Source organism: Salmo salar, chromosome ssa19, assembly GCF_905237065.1.
Source record: "Salmo salar chromosome ssa19, Ssal_v3.1, whole genome shotgun sequence".
In the NCBI taxonomy this organism is placed as follows: Eukaryota; Metazoa; Chordata; class Actinopteri; order Salmoniformes; family Salmonidae; genus Salmo; species Salmo salar.
Window position 1 is genome coordinate 29,580,699 of NC_059460.1, and position 19,712 is coordinate 29,600,410.

Sequence of the window (19,712 nt, forward strand, 5' to 3'; positions counted from 1 at the left end):
CTCGACTTGGTCCTAATAATGGATTTACTACGGGGTATTTCACTATGGTGTCCGTCAATTGAAATGGGAGGCAGGTATCCTTGCCATACTCATCAGCGCATGCCAGATACTTCATTTGTATATCTCTCCTAGTTACATTTTGTATAGTTACTACTATTCCGAACATACATGAAGGAATGTCCTTATTCCGTTTAACACCCCACCGTGTGCTCCATTTCCAGATATTAGTCTCATATTCCCTGCCCCATGTGTGTTTAAACACCTGGGACCAGGAACACGTGGACATAGTTGGTTGACACAGGTATAAGGGGGTGTTGTCGTCAGTTATCTCCTTATAACAGTAACCCCACCCGTTAGTCAAATTTAGTACCCTTATCTTAAATCTCACGTTTTGTCCTTCTCTAACCCCTATTTTATATGTCACTCTTCCTTGGCTGTCCTCATATTGAGTAGTTTGTCTTTTGCTTCTCAACAATGGTAGAGATTCGGTACGATTTATGCCGACTGGCGGTGGATCTGGATGTATTAGGAAGATTATTAGTACTATGATGCAGCTTAGGGTCCCCCATATTCCCAAAAACCGCCAACCCCCTCCTGCCTGTAGCCTATAAAATTTAAGAAAAACTCATTTACCAAATCAATCACAGAGAAATATCTACTATCTAATTTTACCAAATTTAGGAGAGTACTAGATTCAGGGATGCAAGAAACTCTTAAAATAATACTTCTATTTACTCCTTATAAGTCCAGCACTATTTTCTATCCCACAAAGGGTGGAGCCTTTCGGATTAAAAACATCGACAAGTTTCAAAAAACATCTTCTCCTCCAATAATAACATCATTATCCATGATTTAATTAAACATAGGTATAGTCCTTGCTATTACTTCTGGTTTCAATAAATACTGCCTTCAATAAGGTCAATAAAATAATTTAAGAGTAACAGTTACAGATAAAACTCCTTTAATAAATCCCACATCTGTCACTCCTTTTAACCATAACATCTCCGGTATCCCTGTGTCTAGCTCTAAACTTTCTCTCTGCTCTCGTTGTCTCTGTCTCTCTCTCTATCTTGCTCTCTCTGTCTCTATCTTGCTCTCTCTATCTTTTATCACTTTCTTCTTCTTTCTTTACTCTTGCCTTCTTGCCTTCTTTTCCGGGCATCAGACAGCCACACCCTGGCGGTATCTAACCCTCGACCTGCTGTTTCCCTTGATTATCTACACACGTCTTATGTAAATGCTTTATCATAGTTTCTAGTTTATCTACATCTAGGCGCCCTTCAAAACCATACTTCTTCCTCCGCTTAGGTACAGTTTACATGCACTTCTATTTAATCATAGATTTCAATTTGTCTACATCTTGACGTCCTTCAAACTCATAATTCTTTCGCCACTTAGGTCCATAATATATATCCTTAGACTCCATATACCTTTCATCCACGGGTAATCCCGGGACTACCTTTGAGGATTTACCACTCCTGTTATTCAATTACTTTCCTTGTTATTATGTGTATTCTCACAATCTATGTGTGTGCTTTTACTGTTATTATACTTAAATCTCACAATCTATGTGTGTGCTCTTACTGTTATTATACTTAATCTTACAATCTATGTGTGTGCTCTTATTCTCATATACTTTTAATAGTCCCAGACTACTTCCCATATATTTTGAATAGTCCCAGACTACTTCCCATATATTTTGAATAGTCCCAGACTACTTCCCATATACCTCTAATAGTCCCAGACTACTTCCCATATATTTTTACAAGTCCCAGACTACTTCCCATATACCTCTAATAGTCCCAGACTATTTCAATACGGGGTAGTTTTTTTTGGTAATGGCCTCAACTACCACGAGTCATCACGGACCCATCTTTCGTTCAATACTCAGCCCCCACCCTCCCGTTTTATATTTATCTAGATACTTTGTTACTTTTGAACTTTCTCTATATAAACTTCTAAAAACGGTATACTGAATATGAATCCTCAGCCTGATTTTAGTGGTTACCACCTTACCTACATCAGATTTTTTAACAATATATACGTCTAATGCAAGTTTAGATCCTACCCCCAAAATCCATGAATAAAGACTACTGACCTTATTCTTACAGCTGAGAATTCAATGTAGGTTGGATCTCGTCACCGTTTCTGTCGTGTACCAGTTCGCCACCGGCCTGAAATGGACCCTCAATTTCAGAGGTCAGGTCTTTATCTTACGGATCTCTGATCCGCCCGTGCACAGTTTTCGGCGCTCCCATGGGACGACAGAAACAGGTATTTAGATCCGGCTCAAAGGACGAAGTTGTCACGAGAATTTTGCTATCTCAATGGTTGAACTCAACTATCACTCAAGCTTTGTCTATTTCCCAGAGGTCGTAAATCTCCGGTTAATAAAGAATTAGACAAAGTCTCAGATTCTGCAATAGATCAGTCCTTTATTCAGAGAACACTCTGACTTCACAATCTTTTTATAGCACACACACACAAATTAACTCACATCAGTAGAAACTCCACCTCTCTTTAGGTGGGCTGTATTTTTCCAAAGTTCACATACATTGTTTATCACCTTTCTGCAACATGTTTCATCATTTTCTGCAAGCCTAGCCATTTCTAACAGTTTTTCTCCTCCCTAGGGTGGGGAGGCCTCTTTCCAGTTATTAGTTTCACCATTATCACAAGTCAACAGTTCAGTTGTCATTGAATGTCACAACTATACCCAGTTCATATTGCGAAATAGTAACACAATGGCTTAGTCACACACATTATTGAATTATGACTCTTAACACATTTCATACAATTATATGGTTTCAGGGTGGAATACTTTAGTCATTATCTTAAACATATAAATTATTCTATCAACACTGTTGCCCTAGAGCACACAAAAACTAAACATACCTCGGCACCACAGGTAACTTCCACAAAGCTGTGAACGATCTAAGAGACAAGGCAAGAAGGGCCTTCTATGCCATCAAAAGGAACATAAAATTCGACATACCAATTAGGATCTGGCAAAAAATCCTTGAATCAGTTATAGATCCCATTGCCCTTTATGGTTGTGAGGTATGGGGTCCGCTCACCAACCAAGAATTCACAAAATGGGACAAACACCAAACTGACACTCTGCATGGAGAAATCTACAACAATATATTTTGTGTACAATGTAAAACACCAAATAATGCATGCAGAGCTGAATTAGGTCGATACCCGCTAATGATCAAAATCCAGAAATGAGCCGTTAAATTCTACAACCACCTTAAAGGAAGCAATTCCCAAACCTTCTATAACAAAGCCATCACCTAAAGAGATGTGAACCTGGAGAAGAGCCCACTAAGCAAGCTGGTTCTGGGCTCTGTTCACAAACACCAACAGACCCCACAGAGCTCCAGGACAGTAACACAATTAGACCCAACCAAATCATGAGAAAACAAAAAGATAATTACTTGACACATTGGGAAGAATTTACAAAAAACCTAGCAAACTAGAATTCTATTTGGCCCTAAACAGAGAGTACACAGTGGCAGAATATCTGACCACTGTGACTGACACAAAATTAAGGAAATCTTTGACTATGTACAGACTCAGTGAGCATAGCCTTGCTATTGAGAAAGGCCGACAAAGGCAGACCTGGCTATCAAGAGAAGACATGCTAGTGTATGTGCACACTGCCCACAAAATGAGTTGGAAACTGAGCTGCACTTCCAAACCTCCTGCCAGTTGTATGACCATATTAGAGACACATATTTCCCTCAGATTACACAGACCCACAAAGAATTAGAAAACAAATCCTATTTTTGTGGTGAAATACCACAGCAGCATGATTTGTGACTTGTTGCCACAAGAAAAGGGTAACCATTGAAGAACAAACATCATTTTGAATACAACCTATATTTATGTTTATTTATTTTTCCTTTTGTACTTTAACTATTTGCACATCATTACAACACTGTATATAGACATAATATTACATTTGAAATGTCTTTATTCTTCAGGGCTCCCGAGTGGTGCAGCGGTCTAAGCACTGCATATCAGAGAAAGAGGTGACACTACAGTCCCTGGTTCAAGTCCAGGCTGAATCACATCTGGTTGTGATTGGGAGTCCCAATTGGCCCAGTTTGGCTGGGGTAGGCCATCATTGTAAATAATAAATAAAGAAATTCCTTGCCTAAATAAATCAAAAATAAATACACTACTGTTCAAAAGTTTGGGGTCACTTAGAATTGTCCTTGTTTTTGAAAGAAAAGCAACATTTTGTCCATTCAAACAACATCAAATTGATCGGAAATATAGGCAGAGTTCCTCTGTCCAGTGTCTGTGTTCTTTTGCCCATCTTAATCTTTTATTTTTATTGGCCAGTCTGAAATATGGCTTTTTCTTTGCAACTCTGCCTAGAAGGCCAGCATCCTAGCCTCTTCACTCTTGACGTTGAGACTGGCGTTTTGTGGGTACTATTTAATGAAGCTGCCAGTTGAGGACTTGTGAGGCGTCTGTTTCTCAAACTAGACACTCTAATGTACTTGTCCTCTTGCTCAGTTGTGCACCGGGGCCTTCCACTCCTCTTTCTATTCGGGTTAGAGCCAGTTTGCGCTGTCCTGTGAAGGGAGTAGTACACAGCGTTGTATGAGATCTTCAGTTTCTTGTCAATTTCTCGCATGGAATAGCCTTCATTTCTCAGAACAAGAATAGACTGACGAGTTTCAGAAGAAAGTTCTTTGTTTCTAGTCATTTTGAGCCTGTAAACGAACCCACAAATGCTGATGCTCCAGATACTCAACCAGTCTAAAGAAGGCTTCTTTAATCAGCACGACAGTTTTCAGCTGTGCTAACATAATTGAAAAAAGGGTTTTCTAATGATCAATTAGTCTTTTAAAATGATAAACTTGGATTAGCTCGCACAACGTGCCATTGGAACACAGGAGTGATGGTTGCTGATAATGGGCCACTGTACGCCTATGTAGATATTACATTAAAAATCTGCCGTTTCCAGCTACAATACACATTTACAACATTAACAATGTCTACGCTGTATTTCTGATAAATGTTATGTTATTTTAATGGACCAAAAAAATTGCTTTTCTTTCAAAAACAAGAACATTTCCAAGTGACCCCAAACTTTCGAACGGTAGTGTATATATTTTGGAACTAATGTTTACTATTCATTTTATATTTCACTTTTGTTTATTATCTATGTCCCTTGCTTTGGCAATGTAAACATATGTTTCCCATGCCAATAAAGCCCCCTAAATTGAAGAGAGAGAGAGAGAGAGAGAGAGAGAGAGAGAGAGAGAGAGAGAGAGAGAGAGAGAGATACTTGTACTGTGTAGGGCGTGATGTTTATTTCTGCACATGCTTTGTACGATATAGTAACCGTGTTTGTCGTCCAGTAATTTGGGCTGACAATAAAGGTATATGTGGGAGAATACAGTGCTCTCTTCTGACAGAGAAGTGGTGCACGGAGGCCTGAAATGACTTGAGCTTTGCCAACCGGCATTAAAAATGAAATGACAAAGTTGGAACACATTCCCTTTACCCCAGCCAGCTGTCATTCGATCAACTACTGGACTATAACAATACATTACATTACCAGCCTGACTCACTGTCGTCCCATGCTCAGTCAAATATGGAATGAAAAATGGGATGGTGTTAAAGGAAAGTTTTTTACTTGTTCGATACTGAATTTGTATTTTAAACCTTAAGGTAATATTATTATTATTATTATAGTAAAAATAATAAATACAAATTCAAACATTTGACATTTCCATACATCCAATGTTTCCAGCAAATTGCCTCAGTGCCTAGACAGTCGAGAAGACGGTTGTAAGCATAATGCAGAATTATCCCTTACTTGTTATTTTACCTCCAGAAGGTTTCCAAAATATTTTCTATAATATTTGCCCTCACTAATTAAAGGTCTGCCAGAGATTGCCAAGGCACGATACCTAAGCTTTCAGAAACAATCTGTAGTCAAGCATTTTAAATGAAAATGTATTTGTGATTTAAATGGTCAGTGAGAGGAAAATTAACTTACGAAATGTTGAAAATGAAATATTAGACAAGGTGCAGTGGGAGACAGCAGACAGAGATGGTAATTTTGTGGAACTGGAAATCCCGCCTTGGCAGAATTGTGTGACATTTTACATTTATCTGTGTTCTGCATGGCTTGTAATGTTAATGGTAATTTTATGGGACCGAACTGGAATGAAAATGGCGTTATCTCAGATTGCCTCCAATGTAGAATTGTGTAAGGGAGCGCAGTTGTATCCTTTATTTTCCATTTTCCAGTAATGTGACTTATTGCATGATCTGTCCTCTGTTTTTGAATGTATGAATTCAGACCATTTTTTATCAGGCAGTTCTACTCAGAACACCATTACAAACACACACCTTTACTGAAGCAAAGGCTATACAGAGAGGCTGTAGTATTTTAGCACTGGGTTGTTTGAACATTCATCTTCATTGGTTAGAGATTTAGAAATGTGGAGTAAAAAGTACTTGCTGAATGGCTTCTGATGCTTTTATTTCTACCAAGCTATTCAAACTGAATTTTCCTCTAGGGATACTTAAAAATCGAGTTACTGACATTGTTAATATTCAGTTGAAGTTTGTGGTCTTCAGAAACAGCGCTGAATACTTTCCAAAGGAATATATATTTATTTCATAATGGACGAGTAGCTATTATTGGAATACAATATTTGTTCAATACAAAAACATAATTATCAATACATCTTTTCAGTAAAAATCTACCATCTACTTAAAGAGACTTTCCGGAACATTTGCGTACTTTTTAGCCAGTAGCTCTGAAAGTAGCGCTCAAGGGCCAAAACGGGTCCCCGAAAATGTCGTACTATGTCATTATGTGCAGATGCAGTATGTCATTGCTCACTCTCTCTCTCTGCTATGCCACTGAGCCATTGGGCCCGCCCTGCAACCTCATTGTAAAATGCTGGGCAGGCCTGGGCCAGCCTTATTCTTTCACTGTGAAACTTGTCAATGTGCACCTTGCTAGCTGTCACTGAAATGGCGAGGGGCTAAAACTCATCGGCTGGAGCTCTAATTCCTAGGGGGCTGGCCCACGTGGGCCAAGCTTGCAGTGCTCAAATTGGCGCTACACAGCTTCCAGAAAACAGTCGCTTTCAAACTATGGATTTCCTGGCTAATTGAGGTAAGGTAGTAATTCTACTCATAGATTTTGCATTTAGGAACAACACATCAAGCCCAGAAGAGGGAGGTTTAAAAAATACTTACATAGTCGCCAAAGTTATGGAACGTCTCTTTAATAATAACATGAAATCAATAAAGACTTATCTACTAATCAATAATGCTTACACTCAACCCACATTTACACATTTTTATCAATAGTCTGTGCACTTAACATGTCCTTTCCCTACAAAGGTCAGACAGGCATACACTAAACACAGGCATTTCAAAAGTAATAGAAACATCTCAATAGAACAAAGTGCTACTCCAATAAGGGCTCAGGGGGTCACAACACCAGCCAGCCCAGCCATATCACACTAAGGTCACTATTAAACATGGCTCTCCAATTCCATGTCTGTGAAAGCAGAGAGCTTGTGGTGATATTTGTCAGCATATAGTGTTGAAACAAACCCCATGGCCATTAGGAGGAGCCTGGTCCGCTAGGCTGCTAAAAGCTATCTGTGGTTACTAATTGCTGGCCGGGGCCTAATTGCCTTAATTAATAGGCTTGGTGTCTCAGGCCTGAGACAGGGACAGGGGGGCTTAGATCAGTGTCAGATGATTTCTGGGGAGTGGTGTTGGGGTCCCTGGGGGGCCATCTCTGGGCTCACCGCAGACACATCACAGATGGAGATCCATTACTCACTGATCATAAGAGAGCATCACTAACTAGATCTCAGCGTAGAGAGAAAAGCAACGGTTTCTGACTTCGTTCAAACACATCGCCCACCCCTCTCTTCTTGTACTCTCCTCCCTCTTTCTCTCTTCCTAGCTTATGGTTACTGAATTACGTAACTGTAATTCACAGTGACAAAGTAGGCTAGCACCTTTTGCCCTGACCGTGGAGGTTTGTTCAATGAGCTCTGTGAAATTAGCCCTGGTACTCTCATTTTCCAGCTGCAGGGAAATGGTTAAAAGACACAGATCATATGAAATTAGAACTGATTCAACAAATCTGCTGCTTTCCCCTTCTGCCTAATCCTCCTCCCAACCCCCTCTTCCCCTCTGCCTGCTCCTCCTCCCAACCCCCTCTTCTACTCTGCCTGCTCCTCTCTCCAACCCCCTCTTCCCCTCTGCCTGCTCCTCCTCCCAACCCCCTCTTCTACTCTGCCTGCTCCTCTCTCCAACCCCCTCTTCCCCTCTGCCTGCTCCTCCTCCCAACCCCCTCTTCTACTCTGCCTGCTCCTCTCTCCAACCCCCTCTTTCCCTCTGCCTGCTCCTCCTCCCAACCCCCTCTTCCCCTCTGTCTGCTCCTCCTCCCAACCCCCTCTTCTACTCTGCCTGCTCCTCTCTCCAACCCCCTCTTCCCCTCTGCCTGCTCCTCATCCCAACCCCCTCTTCTCCTCTGCCTGCTCCTCCTCCAAACCCCCTTTTCCCCTCTGCCTAATCCTCCTCCAAACCCCCTCTTCCCCTCTGCCTGGTCCTCCTCCCAACCCCCTCTTCTCCTCTGCCTGCTCCTCTCTCCAACCCCCTCTTCCCCTCACCCTGCTCCTCATCCCAACCCCCTCTTCTCCTCTGCCCTCTCCACTACCCCTTTGCCCTCTCCACTACCCCTTCCTCTTCCCTCTTCAAGCACCTTGTCCGCATCCAGGAAAGACTTCTAAGTTTCAGGTGCACGCATACATTTCTTCTGATGATATATTGTCCTGGTGGGGAATTTCACTTACTGCTGCGGCCTTTTGCTGAACCTGTTGCTAGTCAGTGAGCACGATAGGTGTATAAGTGGCGAGGTTCTTCATTCATCATACATTGTTCTTGGACCGCAAATATCTCATATGCGATTCAGGAGGAAACTACTAAAACGGCACAAAGAATCCCTGTAGGAAGCAGCTGAGGTTATATCAAATGCTGTGCAATAAATAATATATGGATTGTTTGCATGTGTAATGGAATATACATTTTTGATGTTTGCATTTTGCCATCATTTCGGTTTATGTGGTATGAAACTCACAATTAGTGGTGCTCGTGATTGACATTATACATCTCTCATACATTTCTGACACTATCTTTGTCTATGAATTTTGAAGTCAGTTTTTCCCCCCAATCATATTTGCTGCTGTGTTGTGTTGTATTAAAGAGCATTACTAATCACAAGAGGCTCTGTGTTACTCAGAAGTCTCCACATCACTGGGGCTGACAATGTTGTGCTGGTGGGCATGTTGTGCTGTGCAAAAGTGCTTACACGCTCCCACAGACAACCAAAGGGAATAATTAAAGACAGAAGATGTAGGCAGAAGAATGGAGAGCAAATCCCATTGTTTGGGGTTATTTCATCCCACTGAATTCTTTCTCTCCTTCTATTCTCGCATTTCTCTCTCCAAATTCACTATGGGTCTATGGCGCACTTTCAAACACATATGTAAGCGAGGCAGTGTACAACAAAGGGGCTATGATGTCCTACTCATCCCTACATTGTCTTTTCATTCTTTCAGAATAATTTGATATCTGGGGGAGTGGGTGAGTGAGCAGGCGAGCGAGGCAACGCTTAATAACCCCATAATGTAGCTGCCTGGAAGCTGAGAATGAAAGGTGTTTTTTAAAGGACAAACCGTGTGCTCTCATTTCTCCCTCCCTCCTCTCTTGTTTTCTAATGGCATCATTTCTTTAAACCCCCACAATCCCAACTGTTACCAAAATAATCCCCAATGAAATTCTAATTTAAGTTGAGCAGACTATTAGAGGAGCTCGACTACTCTCCGTTTTGGGAGCAGTAAATGTAGCCCCTCAATCTCTCCCAGCTTTTACTGTCAGTCAGAGAGCACTCAGTCATCTCTGTGCATCAGGTCCACAATATTGATTTTACCACCCACTGAAACAGCCGCATGAACATACATTTTGCATGAGGCTTTTACTCGCGGGCTCCTCCTCGGTCTGACAACACATGATGGGACCATGGACAGGCTGTATAACCCTGGCCTGCCAGGGCTAACAGGCTTGACCGGGGCTCCAGACTCTACTGTAGTATATACCACTGAAGGACAAAAGGCAGAGCTAGAGGGCCAATCATGTCTGTTGTGTTCAGTGACACCTCCACCTCTGTCTGAACCTCCCTTCTGGACGGACTTTGAAGAGCAAGAGAAGCCTGCTATGTTCATAGGGAGTTTCCTACTTGAGTGGGCTAAGCAGCCATGCCTGGTGTTACATCTTTATTGACTATAGTACTGTAGTAATTGATGTATGATATTGACATTTCACATGGACAGATACAGGGTTAAAAAGAGTAGGGACAAAATGAGAAATAATGATTGAAATCAACTATAGCCATTAAATATCTACAGTGAATCTAAACTAAAGTTGTCCGCTTTCCTAACATTACAGTCTCAACTTTTTGTATTCTAATATCTCCATGGAGAGGACTCAATACTTTAAAATCCTTCCCCTGGGGTTAGAATTCCACAACACAGCTTGAGATTTTATTGCATCACAAAGGGATCTGTGGATCCCTACAAGCAGAGCGTTTTACTTTGTAAAACCCCATGGCCCACTCAACTCAGTCTCAACTGCTTCCATTTTTGTAGTGTCTAAACACCTCCAAAGCGGTATTGAAACAACTGACTGCGGATAATATTTTTACACAGTTGGTTCTTTGATCCCGGTTTTATTTCCCTGTGATTATTCCAACCATGGTGAAGGAGCAGGAATCTATTTTGATGCTGAAATTTTAAATCCTTCCCTACCCTATAAAAAAAAGGTGAAGGGAAGCACGTCATTATGCTGAATTATTATGCTTGAGCCGCCATATTGCAAATACCAATAACATGAACTATTTCTTGGGAGATAGCAATCCTCCTAAAATGATTTACCACTGTGATAAAAGTGGCAACAAATGTTTTCATCCAGTTTATCAGTCCAAGTGAGTTTACTCTTAATCCTAGGGGTAAAAATGTCTTTCCGCCGTCATAATTACCAAGCGCCTCGCCGACAGGCCCATCTCTCTCCAGTGTAGTAATTACCTGTGTGGCTCATTGAGCAACCAATTGAGACGGTGCTTTATGTGCTCCCACTGAGAACGGTGAGGCAGAGAAATAATAGGGATGTTGTTCCTCTCCTCTCCCTTGACTTGTTCAAGAACCACAGCACAGTTTAGAAGACCCCTAAAATACAGGATGAGTCATAACAGAAATGTTTATTTACTTCATGAAGGCACCTCTTCAGACCCCTGACTATGTGTTCAGAGGGTAGTGCGTACAGCCCAGTACATCACAGGGGCCAAGTTTCCTGCCATCCAGGACCTCTATACCAGGCGGTGTCAGAGGAAGGCCCTAAAAATTGTCAGACTCCAGCCACTCTAGTCATAGACTGTTCTCTCTGCTAGATAACTGCAAGCGGTACCGGAGCACCAAGTCTAGGTCCAGGAGGCTTCTAAACAGCTTCTACCCCCAAGCCATAAGACTCCTGAACATCTAATCAAATTGCTACCCAGACTATTTGCACTACCCCCCCTTTATGCTGCTACTCTCTGTTATTATCTATGCATAGTCACTTTAATAACTCTACCTACATGTACATATTACCTCAATTACCTCAACTAACCAGTGCCCCCCCCACATTGACTGTACCGGTACCCCTGTATATAGCCTCGCTATTGTTATTTTACTGCTGCTCTTTAATTATTTGCTACTTTTATTTCTTATTTTATTCCATAAAAAAAAATACAAAAAAGTATTTTTCTTAAAACTGCATTGTTGGGCTTGTAAGTAAGCATTTCACTGTAAGGTATACACCCGTTGTATTCGGCGCATGTGACAAATACGATTTGATTTGATTTACTACAACATGCTAATGACGCTGGGCAGAGAGAGGGGTGAAGATAGATAGCGGTCAGAAAGAAATGTCTCATCTCACTGTGTACTGGAAGGCTTACAGGATAGATAGAGCATTGTATTGTTTTAGGTACATTTGTTTTTTGACCTTTTGATGTTTTATGCCTCCGAACGTTTGAACACATATTGTACTGTACAGTTTTGCACTGAATGTTGTAACCTAGACTAGAATCATTGTATCTTGTTTGAGGGATTTCATCTCCCACCTACTGGGACCTCTTATGGTCCAGAAGTGTTACTGAAATGCACATCTAATGTTTTAAGTTGATTCATGTCTTTTGAGTCCTTTTTCTGTGACTTATTCCTTATTATCATCCTTATTATCCTCATTAACAGAGGATTGCTGGTTCAACAGTCAGATTGGGACCCTCGCTCTTTTACCACTAAGCATGGTGCCTATATAAGTGAGAGGACCACTTGAACATAGTACCAGGATTGGTAAGCACGCAGCCAGGGAAGTGTAGAGCATATAATGAGCTCCATAGGATCCCAGTAGCCTTTTGGCCTGTCTCCAACTTCACCGAGCCTCCCTTTCTCATCCTCCATCCATCCACTGTCTGCTTGAGGAGGAAGGAGGGAGAGCACAAACAATTAGTGGAGACAGGGCTGCTGGATCATGTGCTCAGCCAAAGCCATCAGACAGCCGCGGTTAGAAGAATGTGCTTCCTAAAGCCGGGTGCCCAGTTACAAGGGGGAGAAGGGTCAGTGGGCTTGAAAGTCTTAACAAGATGACAGAATTTATAAACCACAGCTGTTAAAGAATATAGTTACCTGTGGTGCAGCCCTTATAATAAGGCCACATGGGGCTTCTTCCATATTCCCTCAGTATTTGTTTTCCTTCTTCTTCATATTCTTTTGTCGTGCCACTCTTTCCTCCTCTGCCTCAGGTCAGCGCTTGGAGGAAATTCTCAGAATCCTCTTTGATCTTCCCTAGGTTTCAATTTTTATTTTTTTTACAGACATTTTCTATTTATCTCTCTCTCGCTCTCCTTTTCGTTTGTTCGTTCTGTCTTTCTTTCATTCGTCCCATTTTCCATCTTTTAACTGGCGCACTCCACATTTTCTTGTGGTTCACTTGTAAGGGAAGACAGAGAGAGGCGCCCAGTCCTGTCATACTTTGCGAGACAACTTGCCCCAACATTTCAAGTGAGAATTGGACTCTTGGCTTTCGCGAGCCCAAGATGATATATAATTCATGGTGGGGTTTGGGAGAGGTGTCAATGTGTCAGGAGGTAGAAGAAATGTAAAAGTGTTGCTGCTGTTTACTGGCCCAGAGACACTGGCCACGTCCTAAATGGCAACCTATTCCCTTTAAAGTGCAATACTTTTGAGCAGGGTCCGATAGGGCTCTAGTAAAAAAGTAGTGCAGTTTATAAGGAATAGGGTGGCATTTGGGACGTACTCACTAGCTTCCTTCGCTGGCATTCTTCTTCTGCTACTTAGAACTGAGGAAAAGGGGGAGGTCTTGATCAAATTTTCGCATGTGCCTGTCCAGAACCAAGAGCGACCAGACTAATCAAAGAAATGTCTGCCCTGAGGTTTTATTTATTCATCTCACTATGAAACAGCCCATGGTTTAATTAGTGAAGTGCAATGATTCAGTACGTATACAAGTTTGTCTACCCCTCTATTCACGAATGCTCTGTTGCATTATCAATACGCCAATCAACACCATTTTTTGTGCCATTGATCTGTTGTTATTCTCTCAATTTCTCGAGACCTCTCGTTGTTTTTTAAGGCTGAAAAACAACTATTGCAGTAGCCTTGTCACTATAGGTTACATTGATGTTATACGGCTTAAAATAGCATTCATAACATATAGAAAGTAGATAATAGTACTTTGGCAATATACTGTTAGTACACTCACACGTAGTCCCAGAACTGGCAAAAACAAGGTCTTAGGCTGCAGGTAGACCTACAGTGAGTGGCAAGAGCCCTCTGAATATCAATCGGATCTTTGTATGGTGCCGGTCGTGCACCACACCGCCAGTACCTCTTCCCAAGGAACAAAGTCAAGTAGATTCACAGTCAAATGAACGGCCAAATGTTCTACGTCTCAGAGCGTAGTCTTCTCCTTCCTTTTACTGGAGAACGAGTGGGTCAGTTAGAAATGTGATGTATCGGTCAAATCAACTGGTATGCATGTCTTTATATTTGGTTTTGCTATTAGAATTCGTGTGGTTTTTGCACTCTTTTCATTCTAATTACTGACTGATAAGAATAAAATGCTGTATGCCTTAGGTCACTTATACAGTCACTTATACAGTCACTTAGGGCTTTGTTAAAAAATAAGAACCAAGGAATTTCAGAGTCAATGGTTACAAATTTGTGCCATCACATACTGTACTATAGAAGCGCTGAATACAGTGCACTAGGAAAGTATTCAGACCCCTTGACTTTTTCCACATTAGATCGAGTTCAAGTCCAGGCTCTGGCTGGGCCACTCAAGGACATTCAGAGACTTGTCTCGAAGCCACTCCTGCGTTGTCTTGACTGTGTGCTAGGGTCGTTGTGCTGTTGGAAGGGGAACCTTCACCCCAGTCTGAGGTCCTGAGCACTCTGGAGCAGGTTTTCATCAAGGATCTCTCTGTACTTTGCTCCATTCATTTCCCCTCGATCCTGAATAGTCTCCCAGTCCCTGCCACTTAAAAACATTCACACAGCATGATGCTGCCACCACCATGCTTCACCGAAGGGATGGTATTGGCCAGGTGATGAACGGTGCCTGGTTACCTCCAGACGTGACGCTTGGCATTCAGGCCAAATAATTCAATCTTGGTTTCATCAGACCAGAGAATCTTGTTTCTCATGGTCTGAGAGTCTTTAGGTGCATTTTGGCAAACTCCAAGCGGGCTGTCATGTGCCTTTTACAGAGGTGTGGCTTCCGTCTGGCCACTCTAACATACTGTAAAGGCCTGATTGGTGGAGTGCTGCAGAGATGGTTGTCCTTCTGGAATTTCATAGCAAAGGATCTGAATACTTATGTAAATAAGGTATTTCTGTTTTTATTTTTTATGAATTTGCTAAATATTCTAAAAACCTGTTTTTGCTTTGTCATTATGGGGTATTGTGTAGATTGATGAGGATTTGTTTTTAATTTAATACATTTTAGAATAAGGCTGTAACGCAACAAAATGTGGAATGAGTGAAGGGGTCTGAATACTTTCTGAATGCACTGTAAATGTACGATAGGTATTATGGGAGTGAAAATGTATTCCTTTCCCATCTTGTCCTGTCAATTTCTTCCCTGTACTGTCCTGATTCCGCAACAGTTCTACAACCCTTACAACCCCGGAACTTTCCTGTCCCTTCCCGATAAAAATCACTCCTGTCCCATCCCATGCGAGTTTTTGCAGTCAAAAATATGTTGGCTATTGTGCTTGTTTAGGAAGTATTGAAAATAATTTCAGTAATGTAATATGTGACTGTGATATGTGGTTGTCTTTACTATTTTAGTTAAACGCAATGACTGTAGGCTTAAATCGCTCTGGATAAGAGCATATTCTAAATGACGATCGATTAAGGCTGGAGGATGAGGACAGAGACCACAGCAGGACGGTCTGCTCGGCACAGCACAAATACGTAGCCTACAGCTGAGCATTGCCCACGTTATTTTTTTATTTCACTAGGCAAGTCAGTTAAGAACAAATTCTTATTTACAATGATGGCCTACACCAGCCAAACCCAGATGATGGTGGGTAAATTGCACGCTGCCCTATGGGACTCCCAATCACAGCTGGTTGTGATACAGCCTGGATTCAAACCAGGTTGTTTGTTGTGACACCTCTAGCACTGAGATGCAGTGCCTCAGACCGCTGCGCCACCATATGAACATTTACAACATGAACATACAAAATAAAAACCGAGTGGCAGTACTGCATAAATCAATCTATTTCTATTTTGCTCTTCACCTCAGATGATACGGGTTTAGTTAAATACATTAACAATTGGGCTTGACAGTAAAGTTGTTAGGAGTACATGTATGCCGCTTCTCCCGCTCTCCGGTTGGTAGCCTATTTGATTAAACCGCAGCATTTTTTACAAGCCTTCCTTGTCAAAGACAACTCCATAAAATGTTGCTAAAACATCGCTCTTTCCTTGGCTCTAATGTTAATGTTAGTGATGGGTCCTTGGCTGCAACAAGACATTTGCAATTCCTTGAACGCTTCATCATTTAGACTACTGATGTAGGATGGCATCTGAACCCTAGTGACTGGCAACAACTGGAGTGAGCCGACAGAAGGAGCAGAGGGGAAATGACATTTAAAACAAATGTTTATTAAGTAAACTATATAAATCCTACACAGTTGTTGTTTCATGAAATGCTCCACACATGACATATTTATATTTTTATAAAAACATTTTATAACTATTCCTGTACTGCCCGTTCCAGTTGACTGTTGATCCTGTCCCATCCTGTCTCGATCTTGACTCTAGAAATTTACTCCCATTCCTGCCAGAATCCCGCGAGATTCGGGAGTCCTGTTCCCCTGTCAAACTCGAGTATGCGTGACTGTCTCTCTGAAACAACACTGTCTGTGTGTTTTACTGAAACTGTGCATGAAATCTATTAACATTTAAATCTAGAAATGAGGATAATGGCATGCCATTATTGAATCCAATTAGTTAATGGATTGATTTCTTAAGATGTCCAGTCAAGATGAATGGCTCTTCATAGGAGATTTTCCGCAATTAAACCCAAGATCGTGGCATTCATTGCGTGAAATTGAACAGATTCTCTCTAGAGAGAGCAATTATGTCAATCAATGTATATTGCTTTGTCCTCTAACTTGAAGTTAAGTGGTTCTGTAAGTCCGTTGTAGAAGTTAAAATACTACAGGACCTTGTTGTGGAGCTGACCAATTTACATCATCGTTCCACACCTCCACCTAGTATGTATCGTGTGTCTGAGGCGTGACCATTCTTTTTCAGTATGATAACCTGACTGCTGGTTTTCATGATTGCACATGAATGTCTTACAATAGCTTTGGAATGCCTCTGACTAGTTTTAGACGGTGATGATGATAACAATGGAGATGATATCAGGAGGTTGACACTCTGCTTCTGTTTCTCTTCCTTCTTCAGCTACCTCATCCCTGAACTCCCAGCTTCAGCACCTGCAGCAGCTCCAACAGATACAACAGCACCACCATCAGCAACAACAGCACCACCATCAGCAACATCAACATCAACATCAACACTCCCACAGCCACGCTCACAACCAGCTGTCATCGCGGGGTCGCATGACCCCGCCCAGCCTTCAGCAGTCCTCTGTCTCGGTCCCCTCCCCTGGCTCCGCCTCCTCCTCCACCACCTCCATGACTGGCTCTGGCCAACCGCCACAGTCTTCGCCCCTCCGGCAAAACCAATCGCCGGCCCGCAGCCTACCCTCGCCCGTCACCCCACCCATGCCACTGCAGGTGAGCTCACTCTTACCCCCTCCTGTTAGCGTACGCCAATGGTTTAGTCACAAAATGATCTAGAACTTTGTTATCCAAGTTGGAAGAATAGTGGTTTATGTAGACCTTACTGCTCATTGCTGCTGCACCTTTGACACCGTCATACAAAACTTCAGCAAATGGATGTGTTTTTCAATTGTTTTACTAGTGGTGATATGCTATTGTTGGGTGCGATTTGTGTAGAGACGGAGGCCAACCTCGAGATAACACAATGCTGATGCCTACTTAATAGACGTTGTTTGTCCAGGTACTCTGTTCTATACTTGATGTGAACCAAGACCCAGTGTTTGACTCCTGGCAGGCAGCTCTGCTGTCAGTGTGGGGAACATAAAATGTGCATCTCATTGACAAGGTCATCCTACAGTGAGAGGTTTCTTCAATGCACACTAAACCCCGAGTCTCGAGCCATCATGCATAACTTTTTCAGCTGATCCATCTCGGATAGATCATGTTATCCATCCCAGCTCTCATCAACATTTATCAGTCCTTTTTAGCTTAGCTGCCCTTCCCTTCCCTCATCCGACCTCCTTTTCAGTCAGTTTGTCTGTCCATCAATCTCAGCCCCCTTCTGTCCATCTGACGATAATAACCTATTTTATATCCCTGTGGTTTCATTTCTGGTGGAGCCTGGCCAGGGTCGCCTCCCTCTCCCCAGCCACATTCATCAGCGTCAGGCCCTTATTGGGTTGTGGCGCTGCACCCTTCTTCTTTAAGGCCGGGATGAGTACAGCCATTTGTTTCCCCCCTTGCAACCCTCTCCGGCCCTGTCATGGCCTAGTGAGACTCAGCAGGAAAAACAAACGCCCGCATTTAATGACCTCCAAAGGCTGGCTAGCTGCTGCCTGCCTCCCAGACCTAGATGCCAACCATATACTGTAGCCACAGTCCAGCCATGGCAATGAACCCTGAAAGTAGCTTCATTTTCATCAGATGACAACAGAAGTGCAACGCTATTTGGCAGGCAGCCATACTTGTAGGCTAAATTAGCTTACAATGAAAAAGCAAGGTCTTTTTTGCAAAAACTATGCATGGCCATCATATTTCTGTTTATCATAGAAAGAATGTAGCCAGCTACATTTCCTAATGTTTTGCTCAAAGTTTATCTTGCATTTTACTGGAGAAAAGTAGGCTGGCTACACCTAGAAAAGTACTGGAGAACAGTAGCTCCACATCAGTCAGAGTGCTGCCTGCTGATAGACTACCCATTAGTGAATTCTCATCTGAGTGGAGAAATGCAACTGAAGCACAAAATTAGTCTGAAGCCGAGCAGAAATTCCAATAAGAAGCATTTTAGATCTGCATTTACAAAACGCAGCAAGATATTTCATATGCGTTTTAGAATTCTGTGTTAACGCGACCCCCGTGTTGGAGAAGTCAAAGCCCTTTGGATGAGTTATCTGTACAGCTGCCACCGCTATCTTTTGATTTCCTTACGTTTTCTTCTCTTCTCCTTTCTCGGCCCATCTGCTCCTCAGAGCAGAGCAGGCAGGCCCGTTGCCCTAGAGTGTGTACACATGCTGCTCTAAAGCCAGTACTGTTCATTTGGACAATATCTCTCGTTCACATTCGCTTGTAAATGTAATAACGTAACAAAAATGGCATATGTAGCTACCTACAGTATATGTGTATAACTTTGAGCTGGACTGCGTGTCTTTGTAATTATTAATTTTTTCGTTTGCGCTCGTTAGCATATTTAGTTAGCAGCCTCCATGGAAATTCACTATTAAGTGTACAAATTCTGTTAGTATTCTGGTAATAGACGCTCAGTTGGCTTTAAAAAAAATATATTATTGCCGCCCCCTTGTGTAATAAGCCGGTAATACCGTAAATCCCGGGATGAGAGAAGGACGATATGACGATATGAAAATCTGGATCCCTCCCAACCCTACTATATAGGGAACAAGGTGCTATTTGGGATGAACACAAAGTACTGGTCCACTCAGACACACCTAGCATAAGGGCCAAAGCCTAACAATAATGTTTTTTTCTAGAGTAAATTAGTATTCTAATGTTAGTACATTACAGTCAAGCAAAGCCCCCCATTTTCTTCTCTGAATATTTTAGCCTGTTTGAGGAATGTCTTAGAAAGCATGGCTTTTATAGAACTTCTTTGAAAGCAGAGCTACAGAGAGCAATCTCTGCCTGTGCCTGGCATACTCACAATACATTCTAATGCTTTATTAAAATGAGAAATCCTCATTTATTAGTGCTATTATGACATCTTTCACCAGTTTCT

At 42.0% G+C, this 19,712-nt stretch overlaps 1 protein-coding gene across 3 annotated transcripts in view; it reads left to right on the forward strand.

The window, feature by feature from the left end:
* LOC106578684 (POU domain, class 6, transcription factor 2) overlaps positions 1 to 19,712 on the forward strand; it is a 146,668-nt gene that overhangs the window by 61,565 nt on the left and 65,391 nt on the right. For all 3 annotated transcript variants that reach the window (XM_014157779.2, XM_014157782.2, XM_014157781.2), the window contains exon 6: positions 17,103 to 17,437. In XM_014157779.2, coding sequence (XP_014013254.1) covers positions 17,103 to 17,437 — 335 coding nt within the window. The remainder of the gene's footprint in view (positions 1 to 17,102; positions 17,438 to 19,712) is intronic.